The sequence below is a fragment of the Callospermophilus lateralis genome, chromosome 18, assembly GCF_048772815.1.
Source record: "Callospermophilus lateralis isolate mCalLat2 chromosome 18, mCalLat2.hap1, whole genome shotgun sequence".
Lineage (NCBI taxonomy): Eukaryota > Metazoa > Chordata > Mammalia > Rodentia > Sciuridae > Callospermophilus > Callospermophilus lateralis.
In genome coordinates this window covers 7,281,912-7,303,167 of record NC_135322.1, presented here as the reverse complement: position 1 = coordinate 7,303,167, position 21,256 = coordinate 7,281,912, and the positions used below count along the sequence as shown (strand labels likewise).

The window sequence follows — 21,256 nt, the reverse complement described above, 5'->3', positions numbered from 1 at the left end:
AGAATTTTGCAATCGGCCTCAGCAAGAAGTGGGCGGGTAGCGGAGGCGGAGCAAGGAGAAGTTGGGAGGGACCCCGGAGTTCCGGACACCCGGCTTACGGTTCAGCCTCGCTTGATGGGCGGGCCCTGACAGTGCCGTCCCGCCCTCCGAGCGGAGTTTACTTACTTAAGAGGAACCATCGAGACCTTTGGAGGACTTGCTAGCCTAGAGCGCCCAAACCCCTCGCTCAGATCACGTTTCCGTTTCCGCTAAGGCAGTAGCGGTTGGTGAGCATCATGGCAACCGTGGTAAGTGTTGGCGCGTGGAAGAGGGGAGACACGAACCCACACTCTCGAGTCTCAGGGAGGCCCGGAACCCTGGTCTGAGGGAGGAGTGCTGGGCCTGGACCCCCGGGTCTGAGGGAGGTGGGCTGGAGTCTGGATTCTGGGACTCCGGCTGAGGGAGGAGGACTAGGCCTGGACCCCTAGGTCAGAGGGAGGAAGCAGCCGAGTTCTCAAGCTCCTGGGTCTGAAGGAGTGAGAAAATAATAGGTTGGGATACCTTAATCTCAGATCTGACCCCCATCGTGGTGGGAACTCCAATTCCCAGGATCCTCTGGGCACAGTCAGGGCCGGTTCTGCAGTCTTTTCCCCCGGTGCTGTTGAGGGTTGTGTTATCTTGGGTTCCAATCCATTTGTGGTGCGAGTGGCCCCTGTGTTCCAAGGGGGACGAGCAGAAGAGGACGTGTCCTATGTCCTTGTGAGCATGAACTCATTCAGCGGGACGAGTGTTGAGATCCAAAAGTGTGTCCATGGGGAAGATCCCAGAGGTTGAGATCTTTCCATGGAACCGTTTTGGCTGTTTTCCAGCAAGTCATACAGGACTTGTTTCTGTGTGAATGCTCAATAAACTGTTACTGCAATGTTTTGGTGAACATGTGAACCCCAAGGAGCTGAGACCTGGCATGTGCTCCAGGAACAACTGAGTGATGAAATAATACGGCTTGAACTTGGGGGTTAGGCTTGGCTTCCAGATGCCTCAGTTCCTGTGGTGACCCCCAATCAAGATTAAGGAAGGGCAGGGGAGTGTGTTAAGTGTGTTGCTGTTACTATGGCAAGGAGGAGAAGGTCCATAGGGAAGAAGGAAAGGACAGTGAAATCCTGCAGACGAAATACTGGATGGTGATTACTGAGTTAGTTTCATGTGTGTATGTGTTGGGGGGCATTCTTGGGATCAAAGCCAGGGCCTCACGCGTGTTGGGTAAGTATTCTACCTCTGAACTACACCCTAGCCCAGTACTGGTGATTGTTTTTGTTTTGGTACTAGGCTTTTGTGTGTGTGTGTGTGTGTGTGTGTGTGTGTAGTGCTGGGGATTGAGTCCTTTTTTTGGTATCAGGGATTGAACCCAGAGGTTTTCTACCACTAAAGCAACATCCCCCGCCCTTTTTATTTATTTTGAGAAGTAAGTTGCCAGGCTGGTCTCAAACTTTTGGACCTACAACTTCAGCCTCCCGAGTCACTGGGATTACAAGCATGCACCAACACACCCAATTCTAGTCCTGAGTTTTTAAATGATCTTGGTTCCCACTGGGGCCAGCAGGCAGCAGGGTATAGAAGCTTATAATGAAAGGAAAAGACCTTGTAGGGCTGGGGATGTGGCTCAAGCGGTAGCGCGCTCGCCTGGCATGCGTGCGGCCCGGGTTCGATCCTCAGCACCATATACAAACAAAGATGTTGTGTCCACCGAAAACTAAAAAAATAAATAAATATTAAAATTCTCTCTCTCTTTAAAAAAAAAAAAAGACCTTGTAAGGAGCAGTTTCTCTCAAAAGGTCTGTTTATATCAGGACAGCAAAGTTTAGGATTCCTAGATCCATGTCTTCCCCTCACAACCCCCATAAAGGATCTGTGTGTTTGGGTGAGGGGTGTTCCCAGCCTTCTGGTAGGCGCTTGGGGAGGGGATAGGGAGTGTGTCTCATGCTCCTGGGTTGCAACCTGCTAGAGGAGAAAGTAGGTAGAAAAGATCACATAGCAAGGAAGAAGGCTTATGACCATGTATGTGGTCAGGAAGCCTCAACCCAGGGTTTCATCTAGAGGAAGCTTCCTCTAGATAATGTCTGTCTGCCTTCTCTGGTGGGAAAAGAGAAGAAAGAGCTGTGGAAAGGAAGGAGTTGGGGCAGGTGCTGACAGGCTGGGTTGGATGCTGGCTACTTAGTCTTCCTTTTCCTTATTGGAAATTATGAAATAGCCTGAAGTGTCAGAAAATAATATAACAGACAATCATGGGTCTCCCACCTGAGTTTCTTTTTTTAAAACATCTTTATTGAGATATAGTTCATATAGCATACAATTCACACATTTGGAGTATACTATGCTATGGCTTTTAGTGTATTGATAGAATTGCACAACCATCTCCACAATCAATTTTAGAACATTTTCGTTATTCTAAATAAGAACCCCTTACCTCTTTCTGAGCACCCTCTGATCTTCTTGTACCTCCCACGCTGGCCCTAGGAAACCACTGATCTGCTCTATGGATTTGCCTATTCTGAATATGACATGTGGTCTTTTCTGTGGGAACTTTATTCACTTAACGTATTTTCAGAATTCATCAATATCATAGCAGGTATTGAAACATCATTCCTGTTTATAAATGAATAGTATTCTGTTGTGGGTAGACCATATTTTTTTCATTCATTAGTTGATGGACATTTGGGTTCTGTCCGCCTTTTGGCTGTTGTGAATAATGCTACCATGAGCATTCATGTATGTTTTTTGTGTGGCTCTCCAGGGGGTCTTGAATTGTCCCAGGAGAGCCATGTCCCACCCCGAATGAGAAAGGATGGTGCTGGTTTCTCAAACTGGAGACACAGGAGGCCTCATGTTTTTCTTTTTTGTTTGTTTTGGTTTTTGTTTGCAGTGCTGAGGATTAAACTCAGGGGCCTCACGTGTGCTGGGCAAGTGTTCTTGCCACTGAGCTATTTCCCCAGCCCATCACACATGATTTTACATGAGCTCAATGATGTACACTTCAGGCCACAAACATTGAGGCCTGAGGTGAACAGGAGAGGTGTGGGCTGTGCCCTTCATGGACTCATATCAGTGGAGTCTAAAACATTGATCCAAGAGTCTTCCTTATGAGTGAGAGCTTACAGAGGGTGAGTGGGTGATTGGATTTCCAAGCAAGGTCCTTTCATCTTTCTGAGCACCCAGAGGCCCTTAAACTAGTCCAGCAATGGCAGTTGTCAGGAAGGGCATCCCTTAGAGGGTAACACTTGATCTTATTCAATGGGAGGTAGGGGGAGAGAATAGGCGGCTGGACTGAGAACCAGCATGTGCAACATCTGATGGCAGAGAGCTGGGACATCATGGGACCAGGGTGCTGGTCAGTCAGCTGGGGCCAGATCACCTCCAGCTCTGTGCCTGCTCTGCACTGGCGTCTACATGATTAGTGGGGATGGAGACGACTTCATTCATTCATCAGATAATTCCTTGGGTCCGAATGTGTAATAGGCCCTGAGAACAGAGCTGTGAATGAGTCCTTGTCTTCTTGGACTCAACAGTTTAGTGGGGTCAGTCACCTAGTCGTTGGTGACAGCTCAAGGGTGAGAATGACTGGTGTTTGGTCTGATGCCTATCTATGAGGTAAAGGAACAAAGGGGTATTTCTGCTGGGAGGCAGGAGGGAGGGACAGAGGAGGAGCTGAAGAAAGCTGGGACTACAAGTTTCCTTCATAACAACTTCCTACACCCCCAGGCAGCCACAACCAAAGTCCCAGAGATCCGTGATGTGACGAGGATCGAGCGCATTGGTGAGTGATTGAGCTCAGGAACAGGACCTAGACCCTGCCTGCTACATGTCCTGCTCCTGTCCATAAGGGAGGATCCTGAGTTCCAGAGTGGGGTCAGATAGGTGGCCACACGGGGCCCCAACCCAAGTTATGTTGCTAATGCTTGGCTACTCAGTGGGCTCCTGGGTGTACCTGCCTGGAAGTCATAAAAGAGGCCCTCCACTGGGAGCTTTCTGGGGTTGACCCTGAGCCATGTGCTTCACACACCAAGAACACACCAGGGCCTGTGCTCTCTGAGGGTTGGGCCCAGGTCTGGCTCATTCCTCCCTGTGTCCGAGCACGGGGTTTCCAGAGCAGAGGCTCAGCAGACAATCTCAATTGCATGAGCCTCTGTGCTTTGGAATCTTCTCAGTAACCTAGGAGGTGCATAATGATCTGTTGTCCTGTTTTTAGCTAAGGTCACTGAATCTCAGAGTGTCCACGTAACTGGCCCACCTCACACGCAAACAGCCAGGTCCAGGAGCAGAAAGTTGAGGCACAGTGGCTAGCAAGGTACAGCCCCTAGATGAACGTCTTTTGGAGGAAAGAAACTGAACTCATTCATTCAGAGCCTCTGAGAAAGGCAGGAAGGGATTATGGCTCTGAGCTTGGCTTCTGGAAGCTTATTGCTAGAGTCTGAGCTCAACTTCTGCCACTTCTGAGCTTGTGGCTAGGGACTTCATCTCTCCGTGCTTCAGTTTCCTTGTCTGCAAAATGGAGCTAAGATAGTTCACCTTGGTAAACATAAAATTCAATAAGATAATCTGTATGAAGCACTTGTGTAGGTATCAAGAGTACTTTACCCATCAAAGGGCCAGGTCTTGCTGGAAGCTGAGGACCTGGTAAAGACTAGCACCACCTTGTAGCTTCGGTTTAATGCTTATAGTCCACCACAGCGGTTGGCAAATCTTTTCTTAAAGGGCTAAATGAAAAATCTTTCATGAAACTTACTCAACACTTCCACAGTGCAAAAGCAGCATAGTTGGTGAACGAGTCAGTGTAACTATGTTCCAATAAAACTTTATTTGCAAAGCCCATAGGCTGTAGTTTGCTGGGCCCTATTCTGGTGTGAAGCACTGGAGTTCTGTCTTCACTCTCACTGGCTGTGTGGTCTGGGGCATAGAACTTGACACCTGGGTTCACTCCATCCACCCCTGTGTGGGAGGGCCTGGGACTATTGTCATTGATCTCCAGAAGTGCTCCCTGGGTGATAGTAGCCCGAGCTCTTGTTTCTCAGGGTTATGTGGAATGAAACTACTGTGGAATGAAACTATTGCCAGTGCTATAGTCAGCCATAAATACCAAGTAATTATAATTGTTCACCCTCATGGTTGGGTTCTTGAGCTGATTATGTGGTATACCAGGTCTCAGTGATTTTAGTCCAACTACAGTATATCCTAGAAGCAGCTCCAGTTAATTGAGCATTTATGTTCATCCATCCTCTTGGTGGGGTGGAGATTTGGGTCCCCTGTTTGATCTAAAAGAATATCAGAGGTTGGAGGGAAGCCCCTCACCTCACACTAAGCGTTCTCATAAGCTGGCCAGTAACCATGTCTCCTGATTATGCCTCTACACACAGGTGCTCACTCCCACATCCGGGGACTGGGGCTGGATGATGCCTTGGAGCCACGGCAGGTAGAGCAAAGGGGACTGGGGTGTGAGGGCTGCTTCATCACTGCCTTGGGCAGTGGGCAACAGGGCTCTGGGGATGTTAGGTACTGTGTTCTGGTCTTTCAAGACTTTAAATACATATTTATAAAATTCAATCACACATGGGGGGGTTTTTTGGGGGGATACTGGGGATTGAACTCAGGGGTACTCAACCACTGAGCCACATTCCCAGCCCTATTTTGTATTTTATTTATTTAGAGACAGGGTCTCACTGAGTTGCTTAGTGCCTCGCAGTTGCTGAGGCTGCCTTTGAACTTGCAATTCTCCTGTCTTAGCCTCCCAAGCCTCTGGGATTACAAGTGTGCGCCACTGTGCCCGGCCACACATGGAGTTTTATTAAGTTAAAGTAGAGAAAACGTCTTTCTTTTCTTTTCTTTTTTTTCCTTTTTTTAATTGTTGATGAACCTTTATTTTTTATTTATATATGGTGCTGAGAATCGAACCCAGTGCCTCACACTTTCAAGGCAAGTGCTCTACCAGTGAGCCACAACCCCAGCTCCCATTTTTCTTTTTTCAGAAGTCCCAGGCACCGACATCTGCTTTCATTTCACTAACCAGGATGTAGTAGAAATGCAGTGGCGGCCCAGTAGGAAGTCACCTCACACGCTCTCATCTCCCACCTACAGGCTTCCCAGGGCATGGTGGGTCAACTGGCAGCCAGGCGGGCAGCCGGAGTGGTGCTGGAGATGATCCGAGAAGGGAAGATTGCTGGGCGGGCAGTCCTCATTGCAGGCCAGCCGGGGACTGGGAAGACAGCCATTGCCATGGGTAAGAGGCTTCATGGGGGGCTGGGACTGTGGCTCAGCGGTAGCGCACTTGCCTGGCATGTGTGAGGCACTGGGTTCGATTCTCGGCACCACGTATAAATAAATAAAATAAAGATCTATCGACAACTAAGAAAAAAAATTTTTTAAAAGGAAAAAAATTTAAAAAAAAAAAAAGGCCTCATGGGGCAGTTTTCCTGATCTCTGTGAAATAATTCCTCCTATGTAAGTCAGGGTCAGGTTCAGCTGCATTTGATGGACAACCCAAAATCAGAGTGGCTTAAACATCCAGGGTTCATTCTTTCACATAGAAGGCCCTGAAGTAGCCATTTAGGACTTATTGAGCAGTTCCATGAGGTCTTCTATCTTCCTACCTCAACATTCTCTGTACTTGCTTGTGTGTTAAAGTCACCTCGTGTTCTAAGAAGGCTACCTATGCTCCAGCCTTCCCAGCTATTCCCCAAGCAGAGGAAGAAAAAGAATTGTATGAAGGAAGGTGTACCTTCCTACAGTTAACCCCCTTGAGGCAACTTTCTTAGAAATCCCATGTACTTTTGACTAGAAATTGGTCTTATGGTCACACTCTGCTGCAAAGGAGACTGAGCCATTAAGGAAGTTTAATTTTTAGATTTTTGAATTTGGATTATTGTTGCCTTAATGAGGATTCTAGAACTGAGGAAGAAAAGGAAGATGGTCGAATAGACAGTTAGCAGTCCCTATAGCAGCCCACTAATGATTCATGATCTCTTTACTCAGTAGCCATCTCATCTTGTTGAACCTCATCCTTCAGAACCTACTCAGCCAGGCATGGGATGCATGCGTGTCATCCCAGGGACTTGGGAGGCTGAGAAAGGAGGACTGCGAATTTAAAGCCAGCCTGAGCATCTTATTGAGACTCAGCAATTTAGCAAGACCCTGTCTCAAAAAGTAAAAGAAGAACTGGGGATGCAGCTCAGTAGTAAATCACCCCCGGGTTCAATTCTTAATACCAAAACAAACAAACAAAAAACCCACTCAGTTATCTCAGCCTCCAGTCCTTTTTGTTTCTTATTTTGAGGCAGAGTCTTACTTAAGTTGTTCAGGCCAGACTTGAACTTGTGATCCTTCTGTCTCCGTCTCTCAAGCAGCCAGGATTACTGTTGTGCGCCTCCACCTGCTCTATGAGGCTTGCTTTGACCTGCTTTTCTTTGCACTCAATTCCACCTGTGCTCAGACTGTGGAGCTAGGTAGTGAGAATCCAGATAACCAGGATTTCAGTTAGGAAAAGGCAGGAGACACTCAGCTGCCCTGGTGTGTCTGGCCTTGACTAGACCTTGAGGACCCGTAGCTCCAAGGCTTGGACTTAAGGGAGCTTCCAATCTAAGGAGGTCACTTTGACATGGTCCCATTCTAGGTGATGTGTGCTATGGTAGAAGTAGCATAAGATGGAAGAAGCTCTTGACCCTATTAGAAGGGGAAGGGAAATGTGGCAGGTGGAAGGGGTGGCTTCCCAAATAAGTGGACCTTGGAGCGACTTGCCATGGAGGAGATGTGGGGGACCTGGTGCCAGAAGCCACCTGCCTACCCGCCTGCTTCTTCCCAGGCATGGCCCAGGCACTGGGCCCCGACACCCCGTTCACAGCTATCGCCGGCAGTGAGATCTTCTCCCTGGAAATGAGCAAGACCGAGGCGCTGACACAGGCCTTCCGCCGGTCTATTGGTGTTCGCATCAAGTGAGCGCTGGGCCCATTGTCGGGGTGGGAGGGTTGTCCCAGCTCCCAGTGGCCAAGGGACAACCCATTTATGGTGCTGTCCTTTGCCCAAGTGCCTGTGGGAGCTGGTGATTCCTGAGGGCCCAGGTGTTGGACTGAGCCCTCAGGTCTGCTCTCTGGCCAGGGAGGAGACTGAGATCATCGAAGGGGAGGTGGTGGAGATCCAGATTGATCGGCCAGCCACAGGGACGGTGAGTCTGTGAGTGTGTTCCTGGCTGAGGTCGCCTCCACCCTGGGGTTGGAGGGCAGGGTTGTCAGGTCTGTACTAAGATCAGAATTCCATAGAAAATTCTAGCTACAGGTGAAAGCTATTCAAGTACCGGCTGCAGGGGTTAGTTGAATTGGCTGTGGTTTATCCCTTGTCCAGGGACCTGATGAGCTGTTAAGACTGGGCTAGTGGAACGATGAGAGAGGAGTTCTGGAATTTTCTCACAGTTCACTTCTACCAGTTAGGCTTTAAAACCTGCTCTGTGGGATTTAAACAGCTTAGTGCCCAAGGGTGTGCCCATCCAGCCTCTGAGACAGAGGTGGTTCACTCCCTTTTCTTTAAGCTAAAAATTTTCTGTTATAAATAAAACATGTGGGCTGGGGATGTGGCTTGAGCGTGCGTGCAGCCGGGGTTCGGTCCTCAGCACCACATACTGAGAAAGATGTTGTGTCCGCCAAATACTAAAAAAAATAAATATTAAAATTCTCTCTCTCTCTCCCTCTTTCTCACTCTCTCTCACTCTTTCTTTAATAAATAAATAAATAAATAAATAAATAAATAAATAAAACATGTATAAAGAAACATGTTTTAAAAAGTGTGAATTCTAATAAATCATTATGAAACAAATACCCTATAACCACTCCTAAGAAAAAACTTAAATTTGCTAGCCCATCAGAACCCTTCCGTCACCAAGGCTGCCACAGAGGTGGCCATCCTTCTCTGTATTTGCTTCTTGCAGCATTTTTAAAAGAGTCTTCAGCTGGGAGTTCTTAGATGCTATGGTTTGTCCTGCCTGAGGTTTTCTCTCTTTCCTTTTTTTTTTTTTGAGATAAAATCACATAATGCAAAATTAGCCATTTTAGAGTGGAAATTCAGAGGCACTTAGTACATTCACACTGTTGTGCGACCATCACCTCCATCTAGTTCTAGAGCTTTTCCATAGTCCTAAAAGGAACCTGTCCCCTAAGCATTGGGTCCTCATTCTCCCTGTCCCCCAACCCTGGCAGCCATTGGTCTGCCTCCTGTCTCTGGACTGCCTATTCTGGGCATTTCGTGGAAATGGACATGTTCAGTTTGTGGCCCTTTGTGTCTGGCTGCTTCCGCTCTATGTGATGTTTTTGATGTTCATCTCTTTTTGTGGTTATCTTTTATATTGTCTCCACTGCTAATAAAATCCTTAGAAAAAGAAAACTTCAAATATACTTCAAGCCATTGACCTAATCCTTGGTCACCTTTGTCTTCGGTTTTATATATACATCCTCTTCTTTTTTCATATGCTCCTCATTTTTAATGGAGACTTAAAACGCATCACTACATTAACTTGCAGTTTTAATAACTACAAACAGTCCTTTAAAATTAGTTCCATGTATTACCAATTAAATTTTGAATGGTAAAAATATGGCAAAATATTTAAATATGGGGAAAGCTATTTCCAAGGTAAATCTTTAAACCGGATTTTTGTCGTAAAAGAAGTCCACAGATGTATCCTCCCCATGAAAAATGTCAACCCAGTGGCGAAGTGCGGTGGTAGAATGCCAGCCCTGGCTTGAGGCCCTGGGGGGGGGGGGGGAACAAGTAAGCCCAGAACTCCTTTTTATTCCCTCCTTTAATCCTGGCCTTTAATCCTGCCTCATGTCCCTACAAAACGCTTGCAGCTTAATTCCAGACTGCAGAGATAGTCCAGATCCCTGGGGAAAACTGGGACTGTGTTAACTGAGCTTATCTTGTGGGGAGGAGGTGTGAAATTTCTCTTTTCTCCTTTTTGTTTAGCTGGTTTTTTCCCAGCCGACTTGGGCACACCTACAGTCCCAGCTGCTCAGGAGGCTGTCGCTGGAGGATCACTTGAGCTCACAAGTTTGCTACTAGCTTGGGCAACATGATGAGACCGCATCTGAAAAGAACCAAAATCTCACCCTTTTTTGAGTTGAGAAGTGAACGTTAGCTTGTGATCCACTTTAGGCCTGTGGTACTGGTTTCAGTAACTTATGTTTATTGTATTTATGAACAGCTTCGTTGAATTGTAATTAACATACAGTGAGCTGTACATATCAAAAGGGTTCTGCATGGCGAGCTCCAACCTGTGTGTCCCCATGTCAAGGCAGTGGGTACATCCCTCTCCCCAAAAGCTGCCTGCCCAGTTTGGAGCTGGGTAAATAGTGAATAGAGTAGGAGCAGGGAGCTTCATGGTGACATCAGAGTTCTCTGAGCCCTTTCCCTGGCTTGTCACTTTCTCAGGGTTCCAAGGTGGGCAAGCTGACCCTCAAGACCACAGAGATGGAAACCATCTACGACCTGGGCACCAAGATGATTGAGTCACTGACCAAGGACAAAGTCCAGGCCGGGTAAGCAGCTGGAGACTGCACTGAGTAGCTGGAGTTTTGGGGGAAGTTTAGGTCCTTTCCTTTCCTCACTCCTGTTCTTCCTCCTGCAGGGATGTGATCACCATCGACAAGGCCACAGGCAAGATCTCCAAGCTGGGTCGCTCCTTCACACGTGCCCGTGACTATGACGCCATGGGCTCCCAGGTGCAAATGGGGCCCTCAGATGTTTCCATCTCCTCTCCCACTCCTTAGCCCATGGAGCCCTGCTGTCATCCTGACCCTGTATCCCTTTGGTACTCCTGGGTGTTCCCTTAACCCTAGGGTAGCTGGGACCTCTCAGCCTAGCACTGCAGCTCTGCATTGCCCCAGGCTGCCCATGGTGTCCAAAGCTTTGGGAACCCCATAACCATCAGTACTCTTCAAGGACCTAGTCTCCCTTAGACCGACGCCCACCATGCCCTTCTCTGCCCTCACACCCCACCCTTGCCCTGTAGACCAAGTTTGTGCAGTGCCCAGATGGAGAGCTCCAGAAACGCAAGGAGGTGGTGCACACTGTGTCCCTGCATGAGATCGATGTCATCAACTCCCGCACCCAGGGCTTCCTGGCTCTCTTCTCAGGTCAGCCCTACCCTAGACATGGCATCTTTCCTCAGACACCTCTGCTCCTTGACTTTCTCTCCTTCGGCCCCTACTAGCTGTCTGCTGTTCTTCTTTCTCAATGAGTTTGGTTCATTCTTCTCCGTTATTGCCATCCAAGTCTCTCTCTCAGGGGGTATGAAATGGGCAGACCCTGTCCTCTTTCCTTCCTCTCTGGTGCTATTTCAGACTCTCTGGTTCTTCGATTGTTTTACCACCTTGGTCTTTCTCGCCTTCGTCCATCCCTGGCGTCCATCTTTTTCTATTTGCCCACCCTCCAGCCTTGGACCTGTCTCCTCTCTGATTTCCATGATGCCACCTGTCTCCTGCAGGTGACACAGGGGAGATCAAGTCAGAAGTCCGTGAGCAGATCAATGCCAAGGTGGCTGAGTGGCGTGAGGAAGGCAAGGCAGAGATAATCCCTGGGGTAAGTGGCCAGAGCAGTGGCCAGGGTCCCGGGCAGGTGTGGTAAACAGATGGTGAGTGTGTCATGTGCCCAATGGCTTCCAGGTGCTATTCATCGATGAGGTACACATGCTGGACATTGAGAGCTTCTCCTTCCTCAACCGGGCCCTGGAGAGTGACATGGCACCTGTCCTTATCATGGCCACCAACCGTGGCATCACAAGGTGAGTGCTTGCAGATGCTTATGTTGGTGACAGGGTGCTCTAGGCGGGAGTAGTCTCAGGGAGACAGCACAGTGGCCCTCAGTACCACAATGGTCACACATGAAAGGTGAACTTTTCCTTCTAGTTAGGCTATGGTTCAGGGCCACAGGCAGCTCTGCCCCACAAGGAGGCCTTGCTGCTCCTGTAGCCCTTAGGCTTCAGTTCCCAGATTACATGCAGAGATAGCCCAGTGCTGCAGGTCACTCACTGGGGTACTCCAAGGGCTTTTTAAATTTGGGAAGAACAGTGATATCTTAGATGCTGCATAAACCTCTATAATCAATTAAGTGACTTAGAGTTAAATACTTAGTCATCAAAATTCTTGGTATTGTTTTTTACCTAAAGAAGTTGTGGAATGTTCCTGAGACACACAGGGTACAACGTTCAGGTAAAACCCTCTACCCTAGGGTGTTACTGGCATTCTACTGTGGTCCCAGCTGGCTCTGCTCTCCACCTCATCCACCTTTGGAATCACAGGAATAGGAACGGAGGAGGCGAACAGGCAGCCTGCAAGAAAGAGGATTTGGTCTGGAGGCTGTACCCAGTGCTTCCATGCTTGGGTGCCTGGCTGTGCCTGGTTGCAAGGGAGCCCAGGGAGTGTTGTCTCCAGTGCCACATGCCCAGCTGAAGCTGGATGTGGGCGTGGTATCACTAAGGGAAGTGGGAGACACAGCTGCACAAGGCAGTGGCAGCTTTATCTGGCTCTATTCCTGGATGGACTTCTTGAACCTTCAGAGAAGTTCAGGAGGAAGCTGGGAATTAGCTCAGTGCTGTACATATGCTAAGTGTGTGCAAGGCCCAGATCCCATTTCTAACTCCAAAAGAAAATCAGAAGGTAGATATCAGCTCAGCCTCAATTTGCAGACCAGACCAGCAGTGACTTGTTATGGTGGTACATCTAATTGTATCAGAGCCTGAAGAGGTGCTCTGAGCCCTGTGTTTGCAGCAGCTGCAGATCAGGGTTTGGAACCCTCCGGGGCATTGGGAGGATGCTGACCAGTTTGCAGATTCCGTGTTTATGAATCTATTTTTTTGTTTCTTTTAATTTTTTTTTAAGTGGTAGATGGACACAATATCTTTATTTATTTATTTTTATGTGGTGCTGAGGATCGAACCCAATACTTCACATGTGCAAGGCAAGCGCTCTACCACTGAGCTACAGCCCCAACACATGCATCTGTTTGCTTGCTAACACGTATCTATAATCCCCAAATCAATTTTTCAGGGTCTTCTTTCTGTCACAGGTGTGCACAGAGTGGCAAATTGAAACCTCCTGATGCCACAATCTCAGCCAAAGCTGCTGGGCTCTGCCTGCTTGTTTCAGCTCCCATGTTGTAAACCAGTGCCATTTTCCTGAACAATTTAGTGCCATGTTTGTCACTTTGTGCTTGTTTGGTGATTTCAGTTAAAAAGTCTCTCGAGCTTAGTGCTGAGGTGCACTTAGTATTCATAAGCACCGGAAGGCTGGGATGAGCCTTGCAGGTATGCACCGGACCTCAAGCAGACATGAGTGGCAGTGCTGCTGGCTAGGAGCTCAGTGTGAGAGGTCCAAGCATGTTCTCATGGAGACTTGGTGATGATTGGTTGGTGATAGTGTGGTGACCAGGGCTCACAGGGACCTAACCCTGCCTTTTTCCTCAGGAGCAGTGGCTCTGTATGTTACCAGTGACTTTACAATGCAGCTGCCATGGGTATTGAGAATTGCCTTATTTCCTGTCACTTACCATGAGCCAGGCCTGTACCTGCCCAGGTGTAGCAGGGAACAAGACAGCATGGTCCCTTTCTTTCTGGAGCTTTGTGTGGAGCAGGGAGTGGGACCTTGATCCAGTAATCCCTGGTGTAGATACCTAGGATCAGCTGAGGAGGGTGCTCGGGGGATTGACGCAGCTGGGGAAGGCTGTGCAGTCAGGAGGTGATGTAATCGAGGAGCTGAAGGTTATGTGGTATTTAGTCCACAGAGTGGGCTGTGATGGATAGGTAGGTAGGAATATTTTGAGTAATGGGAACAGAGAGCTGGGTTCTGGGAACATCACCTGACAGCCCTTCCTGCCGTCTTCCCCAGGATCCGGGGTACCAGCTACCAGAGCCCCCATGGCATCCCCATTGACCTACTGGACCGGCTGCTTATTGTCTCCACATCTCCCTACAGTGAGAAGGACACAAAGCAGATCCTCCGCATTCGGTAAGTTGGGTGGCCCCCGTGCCCTCCCTGTTTTAGTAAGGTTGGGCGGGGCCTGCCTGGGCCTGTGGAGAGAAGTCTAAGTGGGGCATCCTGGCAGTGACATCTGACCCAGAGGAGATACGGTGACTGATATGGGGAAGAAAGCCTTAGATTGAGGGTCAGGAGGTCCAGGCCCACCCTGCCTCAGTGGCTCTTCTAGCTTCAGCAACCTGTGGTTCTGAGATTCATGCTCCACTTGTACCCCAAGGGCGAAGAGCCAGGGGGATCCTGCAGTCAGAGGCCCAGCTCTGGCTGAGTGTCTATCCCCTGCCCACCCGCCTGCAGGTGTGAGGAGGAAGATGTGGAGATGAGCGAAGACGCCTACACAGTGCTAACCCGCATCGGATTGGAGACTTCCCTGCGCTATGCTATCCAACTCATCACAGCTGCTAGCCTGGTGTGCCGGAAACGCAAGGTCAGCCAGCTGAGTCAGCCAGCAGGGGCCAGATTGAATGAATGACCCACTCCTCCAAGGGCTTTCAGTGGGGACTTAAGTCCCAGAGTATATGTTTTCAAAGGCAGGGAATTTTTATCCTTAGTGCCTTAGTGTTTGCTTGTTTCTTTTTTCTTTTTTTTTTTGGCAGAGCTGGAGATTGAACCTAGGGCCTTATGTATGCAAGGCAGGCACTGTACTAACTGAGCTATATCCCCAGCCCCACTTAGTGTTTGTTTCTTTATCTCTTGTCCAGACACATAGTAGGTGCTCAGTAAATACTAATTATAAGTACATCCTAAGTTCATCTCACAGAGGAAGAAATTGAAGGACAGAGAGGCTGGTCTGCTCATCAAAAGGTGGCTGAGGCCGGATTTGAACCCAGGAGATCTGGCCCAGGATCCTCTCCCTTGTCTGCCAGCCTCTGTTGTCTGGGATGTGGCAGTGGCTTGAGCTGGGGTCTGTGTGCCCTGGGCCTCTTGGGGAAGGCCCACTGAGGACTTGCCCTCCCTTTTTAGGGCACAGAGGTGCAGGTAGACGACATTAAGCGGGTCTACTCACTCTTCCTGGACGAGTCCCGCTCCACGCAGTACATGAAGGAGTACCAGGATGCCTTCCTCTTCAATGAGCTCAGTGAGTGTCCCTAGTCTGTGCCCAGTGCTCCCACTGTTGCTCTTGATGGGCAGCATGGGGAGCTTGGTGGGAGAACTCAGGCCCTGTCTCCAGGCCACACTGACCAGGTGGCTTCCTTCCCTTTTCCCCACAGAAGGTGAAACCATGGATACCTCCTGAGCTGGATGCTGCCTCTGTACCCCCCTGTTTTCTACCAGAGTTCTGACACTGTGACTTTGTATAAAATGGTTTTGAAACTGAACCCAAGGTGTGCTGTGTGTGTGCCGCCCTGAGCCCACAGAAGGACACCTATGGAGTGCAGATTGAGAAGCCTTTATTGGGAGGGGAGGACTGGAGCACGGGTGGGCTCCAGAAGCTGGGGTGGGCAGTGAGTTGGGAGGGGAGGCCTTAGAGGAAGAGGAGGCCTGGAAGGTGGGGGAGGTCACAGGCCAAGGGTTGAGCTCTGGGACCCCCGCAGTCAGAACTGCTGAGGCGACAGGGCCCACAGTGGCAGCTGAGGGCCACTGGGAAGGAAACTATGGGGTCCACACCAGGCGGGCAGCCGGGGAGCCGGATGGAGGAGAAGCGCAGCTCACGGTAGGTGCACACTGGCTGGGGCACAGGCGGCAAGGCAGCTGGCAGTACCCGAACCTGGGGGCAGGATGTGGGCGACAATAAGCATCTGCTTGGCATCAAGTCTTGGTCTCAGATGACCATGAAATCACCCACCACCTTTCCACACACCCAGCACTAACTCCCATCCCCCTGCCCCAGATGCCAAACCATCCATCCACCCTGCTGCCACCTCCGGTCTTGTGTGGGTGTGCAACTGAAGTGGCAGCCCCCTCCTCAGGCCAGAACTGCTGTCCTGCCTGCTGGGTAGCTCACCATGCTGGGGCAGTAGCCAGCACAGATGCTGGTGGTGAAGGTGATGCAGACTGGGCAGGCCTCATGCTCAGCAGCCAGGGTGGCGTTGATAGGCCGACACAATGGCCGAAGTGGCCCCCTAGAGGCCCACACCCCACTCATGCTCAGCAGCAGCCACAGCAGCAACCCCTGGGACAAGGCCAGTGCCTCAGGCCCAGCCTGAGACCTCAGCCCTTGCCCTCCAGTCTCCTGAATACACACATTCAGGAGCAGGGGCCCTGCCCAGTATCTCCACTCAGAACATTCTCTGCTTTGATCCTCTATCCCTGATACAGGCCTTCAGGGTCCACCCCACATCCCAAGGGACCCCAGATGCCCCAGTTGTTAAGATACCTACCCTCAGGTGTGCTCCACCCACTTCCCTCCTGCAGGAAGCCTGCTGGTTGTCACCCTGCTAGAAAGAGGCTTCCTTCACAGGTCACAAGACTCCCTCTATGCCAACTGTGGCCTGGGTAGAGTTGGGAGGTGCCCAAGGGCCCTACAATCTTACCTGGAGCATCTCCATTCTTGATGCCTCCCCTACTTCCTCTACCTGGCTTTATACCTGTAGGTTGTGGGGGCGGCAAGGCCACTAGGCAGTGGCAGCAAGCTGGGGTAACCTGGACACTAATCTCCCTGGGGGCGAGAGACAGACAAGGTCAGGGAAGCACAGGAGTGTTCTGCTCCTCCCCTTGGTGACTTGGTGACTCCGATTGCAGGGGTGAGTCACCACAGTGATGGTGAAGGCACAGACTCAGACCTGAGCCTAGTCCCTGTTGGAAGCACAGGAAGTGGGATACAAGAGTTCCTGGGCCAGCTGGGTGTGGTTGTGCGTGCCTGTTAATCCAGGGGGCTCTTTAGGCTGAGACAGGAGAATCACCAGCCTCAGCAAAAGTGAGGCGTTAGGAACTCAGTGTGACCCTGTCTCTAAATAAAATACAAAACAGGGCTGGGAATGTGGCTCAGTGGTTGGATGCCCCTGAGTTTAATTCCCTGTAACCCCCCCCCCCCCCAAAAAAAAAAAAAATCCCTGGGCCCATCACAGGAGGAAGGCTGTAGACTCTTGGCTGAAGCCACAACTCTGCTGCACTGGGACAGGCTGAAAGACAGGGTTCCCCTGGTAGAGTCCAACAGGAGTGGGTTGGGGAGCTTCAGTATTAGATTCTATGCAAAGAGGGCTTCTAAATTTCTGTGTTGGGGTCTCGCTCGCCTCCCGATGCCGCACAAGAGATTCAGCCAGAGCATCTCCCCCACACCCACATTCTCAGAGGTTAAGGCCCCAGAAATGAGTGTGATTTAGGTTATTTAACTCATCGACTACATTAGGACCCGCCCCCTCTTCTGCGGAGGACTTGTCCCTTTTGCTCAGCTTCAATACAAGTTTCCTGGGGTCCAAAAAGGAGTGGGCGTGTCTAGAGTTAGCCCGGCCCACATCAAAAAATTCGATGGGCGTATCTGGCTCAGCCCCACCTAATGGGTGTGGCTCCTAAGCTTGGCTCCACCTCACAGTTTAGCTGGTGAGTTCGGGGGCTGGACTGGCCCGACTAGCTCAGACTAACTCTGGCTTCAAACTGCCATAGCGAGAGTTCTCGGTGCGGTAGGCTTTAGGCACGCTGTAGATGCCCGGCAAGGGCTTCCAGTGGGGGCCACCCCAAGGCGCCTCCACTGGGCAGAAGCGGTCAAGCCGGTGAAGTGGGTGCGCCGGGGGGCTGTAGGACTCCTGAGCCAGAGTCAGGGCCCCGCGGTGCGGCACGGCTGGAGTCCCCGGGCGCACGTGGGGCAAGCGGGCCCGCGGTGGTCCGGGCGGCAGTGAGAAGCGAGAAAACTGTGTCCGCTGCGAGCCGTGGCCCTGGACCTGAGGCATCTGGAACTTCCAGTAGGTCAGCGTGTCTTTGCAGGGGTATCCGGACAGCTCCTTCCTGTGGAGGGAGGCAGCATGGGGAGGGCTTCATCCTTGGGACCAGGCTGAGCTTCAAACCTCTGATCCGAAGGAGACCGCAGACCTGAACTTTCTGCTTTTCGAGGGAGGGACACGTTTGTAGAAGCTTTAGGAAGGGGACCCGGAGACATGGAACCTGGATTCCTGGGTCGCTGAGGTACTTAAGGGCCTGGAAATTGGTGTTTTCTCTTCCTTGGGAAGGAATATCTGGGGGCTCAAATACCGAAAGAAGCTCCACCCTAAGCCATCAGGACCCCGCCCCCAAATCCAAAGCCCTCTCACGAGCTCTCTGCAGGCTTCCTAACCTACCAAGAACACCTAGATGCTAATGGAGGTAGAGGCTAGAACTTCGGTTCTTGCGTGTGCAAGAGTTGAAGTTTGAGTTAGAAAAGAGGATTGGGCTCCCACCGGCATCTACGGGGTTGTGCTGCAAGGTGGTGCCTAGCAAGGACGTGGGCTCACTTTGTGTAGAAGCGGAAGTCTTGGGCAGAGGTGGTCAGATAGAGCTGATTGTGGTCCAGGACTCCCTTGTCGGATATTGTGAAAGGCCGGCCAGCCAGCTCAGAGCTCTTCGTCCAGGGAATTAGGGCCTGAGGGAGATTGGGTGGGGGATGGGCAAGAAAGATGCCAAGTACCCTGTTCCAAGCCCGGGGTACAGGCTCTTCCGTCTCAACAACCCTGCAGGACCAGGCCCTACTACTGTGCCCTAGATCAGAATTCCTCCCGACCAATCCCACACCAGACTACTTTAGCTTCGCTTCTTAATTCAGAACCTTTATGAGCCCTCCTGCTCCAATCCAAACACTTCTTACTAGTCAAGGAATTTAAATCCAAACCCGCAGCAACAAAAAAATAAAACATACCTTCCCAGTTCCACTACCAAACATTTTTGGTTCTGTTACTGGAACTCAGCGGCATTTTAGGCAACAATTCCACTTTACCTTTTCCTCGCCAGCTAAACCGAATCTCACCTCCCATCCCTACCCGGTCTCAGAATACTCTAGTCTCGTCTCCAGGGACGGAGAGCCTCCTGGTCCGGTCCCACCAGCCTAAGGCTTCTATTTAGCTCTGCACCAGCCTCGCCGTCCCTACCTCCTTTAGGCTCCGCCTCAAAAGGCCCAAGCCCCGCCCCAGCCTCTGTATCCCGTTTTCAGCTCTACATCCTTTAACCATGCCGGAAAAACAAAATTCCTTTTGGCTCAGCCCCAGGATTCCCTAGCCTGCTCCCTAACCTCAGAGCCCCTCCGACCCTGCCCCAGAGGCTCCAAACTCTGCGTGGTAGCACCAGCACAGTCTGCCACTACGCTACCTGGGAAGGGCCCCCGCGATGGTGGTCTGCCAGCTCCAAGGGCTGGGGCCGGACGTAGGAGACGACGCGCCGGTCCTGGCTGGGCCAACCCCTGTACTGTGCCTTGGTCTCGCTGCTGTGGTGTTTTGTGATCAAGGGGAGGCGCCAGCCTCGGTGTCTGAGCTGCACGAAGGTGACCCAGAGAACCAAGATGAGGACAGGGGACTCCATTGCGGTCCCCAACCCTTTCCTCCTATGGACTCCGGAATCCCAGAACCTTACTTTTTCTCCTAAGGTCTTAATCCCTACTGTCCGCGTGGGGTCCGCAGGCTCTGGGGCTTTGGGCTGAGCGTAGGGCCCACCCAGGCTTTTGGGCACGTGGGCCGAACCGTAGGTCGTCTCCCATCTGCTGATGACTTCGTCGAAATCCCAGATGTGTAAATGATGCCTTGCGGCGGGGGGTAGGGGCTCAGCGACCGTGGACTGAGGAGAAGGCGCAGCAAATGAGCCAAAAAGACTCAGGAGTCCGCCCTGCCCACTGTCCCAGTTCCTTCAGCCCGTGGTTCCTTCAGCATCCAGGTTCCCGGACCCCTTCTCTCTCAGGCCCAGGACTCCAGGACCCTCCTCCGACAGCCAGGGGTCCAAACCCCCAATCCCCTTTTCTCTCAGCACCCAGGTTTCTGTATCATTAAGCCCGTCTCTGGTCCTCTCACCTGTACAGTGGGCGGGGGAAAGGACACGGAGGGGATAATGTGGTGGGCAACGCCACTGCTGGTTAGATGCCAATCCGGCCAGGATCCAGGCACCTCGGTTCCAGAAATGGGAGACCACGGGGGGCCATAGCACAGGGCTAGGGTCCTACCCGCCATGGTCCCACCCCCCAGCCGGCGGCCTAGCTGGAGCTGGCTTGTTGTTGCTGTTGCCAGGTGACAGAACCCGCCCACCCTGAACCCAGCCAATGAAGGACCAGCCGGCTCCTGGATCGATGGAGACACTCGGGATAGAGACAGAGACTTTGAGAAAGGTGGACAGGGCCCCAAATAGGGGCATAGAAACAGATACACGGGGAGGGTGTGGAGACTGGGGGAGAGGGAAGGGGAGGGGCGGGCCGAACGAGGGTGGGGGGGGCGGAGAGAAGGAGATCGGAGAGTTTCAGAGGGGGAGAAGGGAGGCAGATGCTGAGAAGCAGACTCAAGAGAGGCAGGAGGAAAGAGAGACCTCTTAGCACATCAAGGAATCCTTCAGAAATACCCCCTTTCCTATAGGGTTCAAACCCTCCAGCTGCCTCCCCCTCTGCCAGGCCTGCCCACCTCGGAGTAACGAATTCCAGACCGCCGGGTCGCTCCCCTCCACCCATGTGTGCTGAAGGAGCAGCGGCGCCGCCAGCCATCCTGCCTGCCTTTGATTTGGCTGAAAACTTCCACCTGGGTATAGGAGGAGGGAGCGAAGAGAAGAGACCCCAAGAGAAATCCACAGGGAAATACTTGAGGGGAAAAGGGGGGTGGGAAAGCATGTGCTACTAAGAGACTAGAGACACAGGACATTAGACAGAGGGAGGTGACAAAAAAGAGTGGAATCAAGGAGATGTAGAAACAGAGGCAGCAAACCCTGTCCTGTCCAGGGGCCAGTCTCAGGCCATGGAGGGGGGCAGGGCTATCTAGGTCCTTAGCACAAAGCTGGACCTAATGTGTGTGTGTGTGTGTGTGTGTGTGTGTGTGTGTGCGCGCGATGCGCACATCATGCATGTGAGTGCCTACACATGTACACAGGTGTAGGACAATGCTGTGGTAATACATGGACATTTTGAGAGTGTGGGGACTTCCCTTGTCACCTTCTCACTATAAAGAGCTATTGGTCAAGGCTTCTGCCTCCTCAGCCCCCATTATTTCATCCACCAGTTCTATCTTCAGACAGAGAAAACTGAGGCTGCCTTCTGCAGCCTGGCCCAGGGTCCATTGCCACCACCCCGCCCCGGCATGCCATCCAGACCTCCAAGACACTGTTGGATTTTCCTGGTCCTACTCAAAGCC

The 21,256-nt window shown here is 51.2% G+C and overlaps 3 protein-coding genes across 3 annotated transcripts; 1 reads left to right on the top strand and 2 right to left on the bottom strand.

Annotated features, from left to right (window-relative positions):
- The first annotated feature begins 17 nt into the window (after window positions 1-17).
- Ruvbl2 (RuvB like AAA ATPase 2) lies at window positions 18-15,355 on the top strand. Its single transcript, XM_076838943.2, has 15 exons — window positions 18-287; window positions 3,736-3,790; window positions 5,388-5,443; window positions 6,106-6,247; window positions 7,826-7,955; window positions 8,119-8,185; window positions 10,438-10,544; window positions 10,634-10,727; window positions 11,018-11,141; window positions 11,492-11,586; window positions 11,670-11,788; window positions 13,890-14,009; window positions 14,334-14,463; window positions 15,000-15,114; window positions 15,248-15,355. Exons 1-15 carry the CDS (start codon window positions 276-278, stop codon window positions 15,271-15,273), a joined length of 1,392 nt encoding a protein of 463 aa, XP_076695058.1. The 5' UTR covers window positions 18-275; the 3' UTR covers window positions 15,274-15,355.
- Window positions 15,356-15,494: 139 nt separating this feature from the next.
- Lhb (luteinizing hormone subunit beta) lies at window positions 15,495-16,525 on the bottom strand. The gene is made up of 3 exons (XM_076838969.1): window positions 16,511-16,525; window positions 15,982-16,149; window positions 15,495-15,744 (listed from the first exon to the last, which is right to left on the bottom strand). The coding sequence occupies exons 1-3, from the start codon at window positions 16,523-16,525 to the stop codon at window positions 15,502-15,504; spliced, it is 426 nt and encodes a 141-aa protein (XP_076695084.1). The 3' UTR covers window positions 15,495-15,501.
- A 1,023-nt stretch (window positions 16,526-17,548) lies between these two features.
- Window positions 17,549-20,095, bottom strand: Saxo3 (stabilizer of axonemal microtubules 3). The gene is made up of 5 exons (XM_076839545.2): window positions 19,940-20,095; window positions 19,509-19,709; window positions 19,248-19,409; window positions 18,401-18,528; window positions 17,549-17,918 (listed from the first exon to the last, which is right to left on the bottom strand). The coding sequence occupies exons 1-5, from the start codon at window positions 20,093-20,095 to the stop codon at window positions 17,549-17,551; spliced, it is 1,017 nt and encodes a 338-aa protein (XP_076695660.2).
- Window positions 20,096-21,256: the final 1,161 nt, after the last annotated feature.